Raw genomic sequence first — 10357 nt, forward strand, 5'->3', positions numbered from 1 at the left:
AAACCCACAGTACACCAGTAAAAGCACTTGAAATTTGTCACATTTATAATGTGGGAAGTGCCGAACAGGAATTTGACATTTGAGTGTAAAATAAAAAATTTAATCGCTTTGCAATGCTTTCTGAAACTTTGTGAGACTCACTTGAACGCACCATTTAACTAAAATGGGGCTTTAAATCTTTGTGTAGAAGCGCAAAGGATCGGATATCAGACACAAAACATCTGACACAAAACAAAACATTATTTAATAAGGTAAAAAATAACACCAGCAATAAACATACGATAACTTACATTTATAAGTACATAATTATGTTTTTATTTTTATTTTTTACGGTTCCGCGCTACTTTTGGCACCACTGAGCTATATAATACACTGAAGTGCTGATTTTGCCGAAAAACTGAAGTCACTGGCCGCCATCTTGCTACTCCCTACTCTCACAGAATCCCACAGGATTTGGTTGCAACAACAAACAGTTTTCTGGCTTCGTGAAAACGTTTCACAGGTAATTCTACAGTCAGTAGATGTACTAACACTATCAACTACTAGGAAATTAGATGCTGAAATATTTGACATGTTATTCATATTAAATATATATATATGTCTATATAAGTATGTGTTTATGTATATATGTATATATATGTATACACATATGTAAATATATGTTTTTGTATATTGTTATTTATATATTTAAAAATGTTAAATACATATATTTAAATGAATAAAATGCAAAATATTTCAGCACATGACTTTCTCATTATGTGATAGTTTTAGAACATAACATAAAAGTATATGGCATTTCAGATTTTAAAAGTTTTAAGCCCGCCCTGAACATGAGAAAATCCTCGTTATTTGATGCTGTATCGCACATATTCCCTAGTTACTGGAGGGAAATAGGGAGTACCAATATGGCGGCTGGTGGCTTCAAAGCGACTCGTTCCAACAGACGGTGATTAGCACTCCAGTGTATAATATAGCTCAGTGTTTGGCGCACGTTCCGCCCGGACGACTTATGAAGCGCAGCAACTTCCTGCTGGATATAAACACAGCGTTGACATTGGCCCCTCGTTTCTAAACGCCAAACATGGTCACGCTGACTCTAAACTCAGTCAAACAAATGATGAAAGTCATGGTGGATAACCCGGGCTTCGACAGAGTCCTCAGTAAGGTAAATATGAAGAAATATTTAAAAAACCGAGCCCTGAAACGTCCGGGTTTTCAAACGCACCCCCCCTCCCGGATGTTGTCCACAGGTGGATGTTGTGTCCGCGAGCCCCGGGAAGGTGGTCTGCGAGATGCGGGTGGAAGAGGAGCACACTAACCGGGCAGGGACGATGCACGGCGGGATGACGGCCACCCTGGTGGACATCATCTCGACCATGGCCATCATGTACAGCGACAGAGGAGCCCCGGGGGTCAGCGTTGACATGAATATAACGTGAGTTTAGAAAATAAAAATTAAATACATAATAATAATAATTATAATAATAATGCGATCAGAGAAGCAGCCGATAGGCTCATGGTCGCTCTGGAGGAGCTGCAGATATCCACAGCGCAGGTGCTGTATTGGCAGAATGAATTCTGGGAAGTTGGCATTTATGGAAGAGAGACAAGCAGAGAGCAAAAGCTAGAAGATGTCCTAGAAATAAAGGGACGCTTTTTAACCAGAGCAAAAAATATCAAGCCAGTTAAACTTGTGGATCTGGTCAGTTCAGTAGTAGAGGGGGTTGTTAATCCACCTCTGCTGTTTGGATAATTAAATTAACATCAGATGCAGCAATGAGACGGTCCCAAAAACAGGAATGGGTTTGCAGGTGGAGGCCACAGGCATTTTTTTTTACGCCTTGCTTTATTTCTAACTGTAGTTTTGCATCCAACCAGTGTCAGTGGCACTACTGGTACCATGAGATGACACCTGGACCGTACAGAGGTTGCACAGGCAGTCCAACTCCACCAGGGTGCCACACTAATACGGACCATTACCAGAATGTGCGCCGTGCCTCCTGCCATCATCAACAGTATGCAGGCAGTTAATAACGACACATTTTATTTAGAAAGCCAAAGATGCTGAAATGTTCCTGGAGGATGAAGGTAGCGATACCATTAGCTGGTTCCCATGACCCTCTGACCTAAATCCAACAGAGCATCATGTTTGGGCCCAATCCGGATTAAGGCCTCTGTGGGTTGATCATTTTCATTTCTCAGGCATCCTTATGTTCCTAACGCCTTACCTTTTGCCCATCAGTATGGATATCCAGCAGGATTTATGTCTCCAATTGAGATCTGATGTGTGAAAAAGTGTTTTTTTACAGTGTAATTGCACATTTTGTCATGTCACAGACCCTCTTTTGCCTAAAACTGGATCAATGGGTGTGAATACTTTTATTGTGAAAACCCAAAGCCTCTCTAGCTGATTGACAATGAATTTCTTGTTTATTTGGCCTTAACGTGTTGACCACCTTTCATTCTCCCCCCCCCACCTAAACACCAGTAGTTTGTTGGGTGTCAGACTGAATTTTAACTTTATGAACGGGTAACGTTGCTGCCGTCTTCCAGGTACATGAACGCCGCCAAGATCGGGGAAGACGTGCTCATCACGGCGCAGGTCCTGAAGCAGGGGAGAACGCTGGCGTTCGCCACCGTGGACCTCACCAGCAAAGCCACGGGGAAGCTCATCGCACAAGGAAGACACACGAAACACCTCGGCAGCAGCTGAAGGGGCTCCTCGGCCCTGAATTAATACGTACACTACTTTCTGTATTTTGCAGAAACAATAATTGTGGCCTTCTTGTTTCCCCTAACTGGTGTTGATGTTGTCGGGAGCGGTGGGTGTTTTCTTGTACGTGCAATAAAGCCAGCTGGACAAAGAGTTGGTGTTTCAGACTTTGCACTGTATTGAGATATGCTCAGCAGTAAAGATTAGAGAACAAACAGAAAAACCTAAACCCAGAAATTACATGCCTTACACCCTTTTCTTCAGCTAAAAACACATTGAATCAGCAAGGAGCGAAACGTTAACGTTACTACTGCACTTCATAGTCTTTGGGAAGCAAAAAACCCCGCCCCCCCACTTCCAAACTTTTTATTTCGAGAAAGCTCGCCAGAGGATTGTTAATTTTAAAACAGATCAAATTAAGCAGAAATCAGTTAGCGGCGAAGCAAAAGTGTATTAATATCAAATCTGTCACTGTCGCAGCTCGTCACCAAACCCACGACCCTCAAAAACAAAACAAAAAACAAGGCGGAAAACTTCAGTAGCTTGAATGAAATAGTGCATGAACGGATTGAACGGTGAAAAAAAAATAATAATAATCAAACTTCCAACATCACACTCGGCTGTCTCAGCTTTATGCACAGGATGCCTTCTCTCAAGATTTTTAACAAAAAGGCCTGTTTAGTACGTGTCTGAGAAAAGCAAATGACACAAAAAACATCTTTAAGTCCAGCAAAAAACAACAGAAAAAAAAAAACTAAGGCAGTTTATAAGAAGCAAAAACCGACACCGTGTGATTTAACAAACACTGCTCCTCTCGTTAGCTCTGCCTAGACAGGCGTTTTTACGGCCCGCTCATGCCTATCCTGGGCATAGAAAAAAAAAAACGGTCTAAAATGGTTTTAGGAGCCCTAGTGACGTTACAAAACGAGCTTTAACAATCCTTCCTTCGTACAAGGATATAAGGCATGTCCATCGTGACCACCGTGAAGACTTGTGTATCGCTTGTTCCGGTTTAGGTGCAACATAAAGAGTTCGTTCAGTGACCGATGCTGTTGACTGTGTGGCTCCAGGAGAACAACCAACCACTCAAAAAAAAAAAAAAAAAAAAAAAGTCAATGTCTGTGCAGGTTCAAATAAAATAAACTTAACAAAAAGGAAGGGTGAGTAGGGGAAAGGGAATGAAGTAAAATAATAAAAAAAGTCAGAGCCAATCAAAATAAATAAATAAATGGCAGAAAGTATTGGGAGTATGGGGAGGGTAGCAGGGTGGGAAGCTAACAGGCTTCAGGTCAGAGGGAGAATGAGCTGAGGAACCAAAAAAGAGATCCAAGCACAAGTTCTAATCTTTTAAAAGGGGGCAGGGAGGAGATGATTACGTCAATTTTGCTGCGGGGAAGGCTTTAGGGAGGGAAAGGAGGGGAGGAAAGGCTCGTCTGTGTGTGGCTGGGTGAAAGCGAGGAGCCTTTAGTCAGGCATGTACGGGCGGAGGTGATCCTCGATGTCTCCCACGCCCCAGCAGGTCAGCTGGTCCTGGGGCAGGTACAGGCACAGGCTGCACAGCTTGAACACCGTGGCCTTGGTTTTAGGAGTCTGAAACGAGCGAGGGGGGAAACACGGGCTCAGTGACAGAAGGCAGGTGTGTGGGTTTTTTTTTTGCACAACTTGTTGAGAAAAGTAATTCGTGTGAGTCTGAAGAGACGTACCTGCAAGTGTTGTCTGTCCATGAAGAGAAATACAGACTGAGTTGGGTTGTTCATGACCATTCCGGCTTTGTCTTTACGACCCAGAGCGTGCAGGCATTGCTTCTCGTAGTCTCCGTGATGAAACTCAAACTTGGCCTGTGAAAAAGAAAGAAAAGGCTCTAAGTGCCAATCAAACCTTATGCACACTGACTGTGAGCAGGTATGCATTAATTTGGGCTCATTGAAGCATTTGAACCATTTTCCAGGGTTACATGAGTTTTAAAAACAAAAATTCAGTGCAATTCTTATTTCAGTCAACACAGTGCCAAAAATCACACAAGAAAACCCACTAGACTTTGGTTTGTCATGCAGGAACCTCGTGCTTTATGTATCCATTAACACGCTTTTGGCTCAACTCAGGATTGATATTTGATCTATTTGGCAGAATTCCTCGAATTAGACAAAAGCTCAATAGATCAGAGCCAAATGTTTTCTGTAGGAAGGCCCCATGCTCACCGATTGAGCCATTTATGACAACACGAGTGTTTGCAGCACTCAACATGTTAGCTTTGGAGCATGGCGGTCATAAAGCTGGTTAAATAAAGCAAGCTCAAGCTCCTGGGATTTCATTTAAAACAACCTTATCCCTGCTAAATCAAAAATATGTGAACGATACTTAATATCTACCATGTACAACAAAAACCCCAAAGTATATTAAGCTTTACCAATCGCTACTTTACCAAGTAGTCAGATTTAGGCCAAAGACTTGTTGATCGCACCTAATTAATTATCAGTGGTTTCTCTGCAACTTGTTGGAAAACATTAATAAAAAATAGAGCAAATATAATCATTTTTTTTAAATGAGGATGTTTCATAAATCCAACCCAAAAATTACAAATTTTAGCTCAGAAAATGTATAAATTAATGTAAATGATACCTGTCTGTACATTTCTGAGCAGAACTGTGAGCCCCCAATGCAAAAACCTTCTACACTGTAGAAGGTTTTTGCATTGGGGGCAAATTAATTAAATAAAAACTAGTGACCATAAAGTCTTTTTTTTCATTTAAATAACATCAGAAAGAGAAATGCACAGTTGTACGGATATTCTCTCACAGCTCGGGTTCACGTGTTCATGTCAGGAACACGTGAAGTAAACATGGGTATCACGTATTTACACCCAAGTTACAGTATCTCACTAAAGTGAGTACACCGCTCACGTGCTTGTAAATACTTTATGCCATCTATTAGCGGGACGCTTAAATAGACTAAAGTAGTGCACATCTTGTACAACAGTGCAAATGAACTCAACACAGCCACTAACGTCTGAACTGCTGGCGACAGACGTGAACACAGTCCCTCGACAAAACGTCCAAATTGTGCCCAAAGCGTCAACATTTGGTGAAGCCACCATTATTTTCCAGCGCTGTCTGGACCTGGACGCTCCATAAGTGCTCAGTAAGGTCCAGGTCTGGAGTAGGGCTGAACGATTTTGTAACATAATCTAATTGCGATTTTTTTTCTTAATATTGTGATTTAATGCGATTTTTTTTCCAGTTTAATTTATCATGTGTTTCAAAATATATACAAACAACAAATCAATGTGTTTCCTCGCCATGTGGATTAGTTGCTAAAAGACCCACAGCATCTAAACTCAGAGCAGAAATGATTGTGTTCTTCCTACAATATATTTCAATCAAAATTGCAATTTTGACTTTTCTCCACATTAACCACAAGCAACAAAAAGGCCTCTAAATAAAGATGTTTGTAAACAAGGACTATTTTAAATATGAACTTTTAATGTTTCTATTGATCAGATTATACAAACTCTAAAACAAGTAATAAAATTAGATTATCTCACTGCTGCAACTCTCTTCCCTTCCATGTGAAGGCAAACCCACTTCAAACATTTTACTGACACCTAATGGACGTGTCTAATTCCCTAATTGTTACATAGCCAAAAATTGCAGACCCAGGCGATTTGGAAATTGCGTTATTTTAAATCACGATTATATTGAAAATGCGATTATTGTTCAGCCCTAGTCTGGAGACACCCTCAGCCTCTCTAGCAAGGCAGTGCATTTTTTTTCGAGTCCTCAGAGAACTCTTTGCTCTTGGCCACAAGGAGCCAGGTCGCACTTCCAGTGACTAGTATGAAAGAGCGTGGGAACGATGGCGCCACATTTAACACGCCTGAGACCTTGTGACACTAAGAAGTCACATGACACAGGGGAGGGAAAATGGCTGATTGGACCCAGTCTGGTCACTTTGGCTGCCAGCGGTTTAGACATTAACGGCTGAGGTGAGCTGTTTACAGAGGACAGAACACACTGTTATACAAGCTGTGCACCGACTGTTTAACGTTGCATCAAAGTGTTGCATCCCACACACAGATCCTGTGTGTGACGGGAGCAAACATCTGACCTGCACAGGCCTGAAGGGCTCATCGTCGGCCCCTTTCCATCTGGAGAACAGCAGACAGACAATCTTCTCAATATCGTTGCGCGGCCAAAGGATAAAATCCATTTCCTGTGTGCAGCCTATCACATCCTAAAAAGAAAAAAACAAGCACCGTTACTAAAGATCCCACCACCACCACGGCTGGGGTCGTTGTTCTTCCAGGCGAGTCTCACCCTTCGCATTGACTGGTATCTGGGGGCGTGCAGTTGCACAACATCTTTTTGGAGGAGCTCTATGGAACTCTCCAGAGAATAGCTCGAGTCGCGCACACCTCGCAGGATGTTCTCTTCGTAGTTGTTGGTCATCACGGGCACCACTTCAGCTACCTCAAAAAGTGCAGACTTCTTCTTCTGTGAGAAATAAACAAATAACACAAGCAATTTAAAGAGTCTGCTTTGATGGGGAAGGGAGGGACCGGTTTTAAAAGATATTTTAGGAGATGCACCAATCAGGCCTTTTCTTTGAAGTCTGCCCATTCTATGACGGCATACTATTAGGGTCACTTTTAGGGGAGAGGGAAAAACAAAAAAAGTTAAAATGTAGAGAATACAGTTGAAATTGCCTACTTTTTAAAGAAAAGGTTGGCAGTTTTGTAATAGCCCAGCCAGTTCTGGAGGAAGGACATAATATAATATATATATATATATATATATATAAAAAACAGAAGGACACAAAGGGTTAAGGATATGAGGGAAAGAAGGAAAGGAGTGAGGACTCAAGGAAGGAGGAACAATCAGAGAAAGAAACAAAAGGAATGACACAAAGAAGAAAGGAGAGCATGTAATAGAAAGAATAACAAATTTAGTCTGGAAATACAAATATTCTTTCATGCTCTCCCCCCCACACATGCCCAGATCTGGAAAAAAAATTTAATTAAGAGCAAATGGGCCGACTCGTATCTCTGGTCAACTGACTGGTGCATCTCCAGTTGAAACATGAAGGAGCACAGCTGCCGTGTCGACAAACCTTTTCCTTGAAAACGAAGGCTATATAGATCTTAAAGTCAAACTGATCCGCCAAAGATTCCCTTTTCTTTCGAAGCTGAGCTCGGAGCCGGTTTCTTGTTTGGTTTCTCCGTGAAGTTGGGTCCCCCATGGTTAGATTTTGTTTGCTAGTGTCTTTTCTTCTAGTGTAGTAAACTTTAGCGACACTGTTTTTTGTTGTTTTTTTTTTACCCTATACGTTTAAGAAAGGATGGAGCTGACGATGCATCAAAACCCTAAGACTAGATCTTCGAACCTCTTAACTACGAACTTAAAAGACCAACAAATCAGAGATTAAACTAAGTCATTTCAATATTTGGTTGTTGTAAAAACAAAAAAAAGGCAGTTTTGAGAAGGGGAATGGTCAACAGGCTAAGACTCCATCGACTCTACACCTGATCAAAAACCCATATTTTAAGACGCGGCTTTCGAGCCAAATTAGCTGTTTTTTTTTCCTTCTCTCTCCCCTTACTGCCACTGAAATGAATACAACAGATTTTTTTTCCCCCTTTAGAAAACAACTCAAACGAGGCTCTTGTATAAATGTTAACCGAAACTGCTACAAAACAAAAAAGACATATTGGTGACTTATTTTTGTTTGTTTTGTTGGGTCTTCGTTTTTGTTTGTTTGTTGTTGTTTTTTTGCTAGTGAGATTGTGAACTACAGCAAGCAGACCGATATTCTATTAACTGGGTCATCTCAAAGTCGCTCATCCATGGCTGCGGGTTTGTTTTGTGTGTCTCCGAACACAGACCTGTGTGTTATGAGCGAGTTACAGGCGGACTGGGAGTACAGACGAACATGGCAGGTAGACACAGATGCCGACAGATCCAGGCACCCGGTAACATCGAAGACTACAGCGAAAGTAAACCGACATTTCCTGAACTTTTGCCGTCACTCATCTGGCCCTGGGCCCGTGCTGCTGCCACAGCTGATAGTCATGACGTGGGCGTATTTTTAGCACACTAGCTAAGGTCTGCTAGCTAGCTAGCGAGTCAACCTAGGTATTCATTTCTGACACTAACTAGTAGTGAACCAGCGATAAAGCTACATCTTATTTTAAGACAGGCCGGCTGATTGCGACCCGCCATAATAGAAAAGAAGAAGAAGAAGAAGAAGACAGGCCGGCTTAACTGAGGCTGTTATTTTATTTTACTTTTTTTTTCTTTTTTTACGTGTGGCCAGTCATCTTAACACGCCTTTTCTTACATCTTCTGGCTCAATGTTGGTGTTAAAAGTCGGGAGACTAAACCACGGTTCACGCTCTCGCGGCTTCCGGTCACTATTTCAGCTCCATACTGTTATTTTTTCTAAACTGTTGTCAACAACTTTCGACAAAACAAATCAGTTGGCAGTCGATTAAAATAAACGCTGAAGTGCGAAACAAACGTTAGCCAAACCAAAATCTCCCCCCTCTCTTTTCTCTCTGTGTGTCTTCCAACGTTGACGCTTCGAGCTAGTTCTTTCTTCTTTTCTTCAGTCGTCACAACCTCCGGCTCGCCCCGCCGCATGCCATGTCAAGATAAATCGACCATCAGCGGAGATCCCCCGTTCTATCAGTCGATGTGTGGCGTGTTTGTCTCCTGGTGGGCCCATTATTTAACGACGTGCCCGTCCAACGTTTGCCCCGTTCGCTTTCTTTTGTGTATGTCTGTGTGTGCTGCGTTTGTAGGGCGGCTAATAATGAACATTAGCGCTCGACGGTCCTCTGCCTTCCCCCCTCAAATGGCTGCGCAGGCAGTTTAGCAATAACGAGGTAATAGGCAACGTGACTGGACGGCGTGAGGGGGAAGAAGCGCAGAGAACGCTGGCTAGTAAACAACGATGCGCGAGCGCGTCAGCCATGTTTTGTGTGGCACTTTTGCCCCTGACCGTGCTGCGAAGTATTAAAATGCCCCAGTGTCTGGAACACTACAAATTGCATTGGTGCGGAAGGGACCCATTGTCACTTTGTATAAACAAAGGACCTTTTATATATATATATAATATTATATATATATATATATATATATATATATATATAAACCTGCTCTCTCCACCTCCCATCATACTCCTGAGCAGGGGGGTGGCTCTCCATTTCTCAAGCTCAGACCCTCTACAAGAGGCCTGGGAGCTTGAGGGTCCTTCTTAGGATCCTAGCTGTTCCTAACATTGTGCTCCTCTGGACTGATATGTCTGATGTTTATCCAGGTATCTGTTGGAGCCACTTCTCCAGAGTGGGGGTTACTGTCCCGAGTGCTCTGATAACCATGGACATCACTGTTGTCTTCACCTTCAAGCAAGGGTGTAACTTGTGTTGAAAGTTGGTGGGGACGGCTCATATGGAAAGGGAGCTACCTGCGCGAGCATTTTTTTTTTTTTGTTGTTGGAAAGGATTACATATATTAACAGGAAAACAGATTCAATATTGATTAACGGCTTGATACCCCTGCCTTCCATCTGAGATTTTGACATTAAACCTAAACTTTGAAAGAAGCCCCAGCACAGACTCATTTAAAAGTGCCAAACACTGCCTTCTCT

General features: G+C 42.2%; 2 protein-coding genes across 2 annotated transcripts; one reads left to right on the forward strand and one right to left on the reverse strand.

The window, feature by feature from the left end:
* Window positions 1-1081: 1081 nt before the first annotated feature.
* LOC118565208 (acyl-coenzyme A thioesterase 13-like) lies at window positions 1082-2866 on the forward strand. The gene is made up of 3 exons (XM_036145170.1): window positions 1082-1165; window positions 1251-1435; window positions 2554-2866. Exons 1-3 carry the CDS (start codon window positions 1082-1084, stop codon window positions 2711-2713), a joined length of 429 nt encoding a protein of 142 aa, XP_036001063.1. The 3' UTR covers window positions 2714-2866.
* Window position 2867: 1 nt separating this feature from the next.
* On the reverse strand, window positions 2868-8906 carry LOC118565207 (uncharacterized protein C6orf62 homolog). Its single transcript, XM_036145169.1, has 5 exons — window positions 7820-8906; window positions 7027-7203; window positions 6818-6943; window positions 4417-4551; window positions 2868-4303 (listed from the first exon to the last, which is right to left on the reverse strand). The coding sequence occupies exons 1-5, from the start codon at window positions 7946-7948 to the stop codon at window positions 4178-4180; spliced, it is 693 nt and encodes a 230-aa protein (XP_036001062.1). The 5' UTR covers window positions 7949-8906; the 3' UTR covers window positions 2868-4177.
* Between the last annotated feature and the right edge of the window lie 1451 nt (window positions 8907-10357).

The sequence above is a fragment of the Fundulus heteroclitus genome, chromosome 13 (genome assembly GCF_011125445.2).
Source record: "Fundulus heteroclitus isolate FHET01 chromosome 13, MU-UCD_Fhet_4.1, whole genome shotgun sequence".
NCBI classification, from domain to species: Eukaryota; Metazoa; Chordata; class Actinopteri; order Cyprinodontiformes; family Fundulidae; genus Fundulus; species Fundulus heteroclitus.

What these genes read in the sequence shown, in the direction of transcription:
- LOC118565208 (XM_036145170.1), top strand. Translation starts at nt 1,082, where the DNA reads ATGGTCACGCTGACTCTAAACTCAGTCAAACAAATGATGAAAGTCATG. An exon ending in TCGACAGAGTCCTCAGTAAG is followed by an intron (nt 1,166 to 1,250) that starts GTAAATATGAAG and finishes TGTTGTCCACAG; the next exon opens with GTGGATGTTGTGTCCGCGAG. An exon ending in AGCGTTGACATGAATATAAC is followed by an intron (nt 1,436 to 2,553) that starts GTGAGTTTAGAA and finishes GCCGTCTTCCAG; the next exon opens with GTACATGAACGCCGCCAAGA.
- LOC118565207 (XM_036145169.1), bottom strand. Translation starts at nt 7,948, where the DNA reads ATGGGGGACCCAACTTCACGGAGAAACCAAACAAGAAACCGGCTCCGA. An exon ending in GATACCAGTCAATGCGAAGG is followed by an intron (nt 6,944 to 7,026) that starts GTGAGACTCGCC and finishes TTTTCTTTTTAG; the next exon opens with GATGTGATAGGCTGCACACA. An exon ending in AGCCCTTCAGGCCTGTGCAG is followed by an intron (nt 4,552 to 6,817) that starts GTCAGATGTTTG and finishes TCTTTTTCACAG; the next exon opens with GCCAAGTTTGAGTTTCATCA.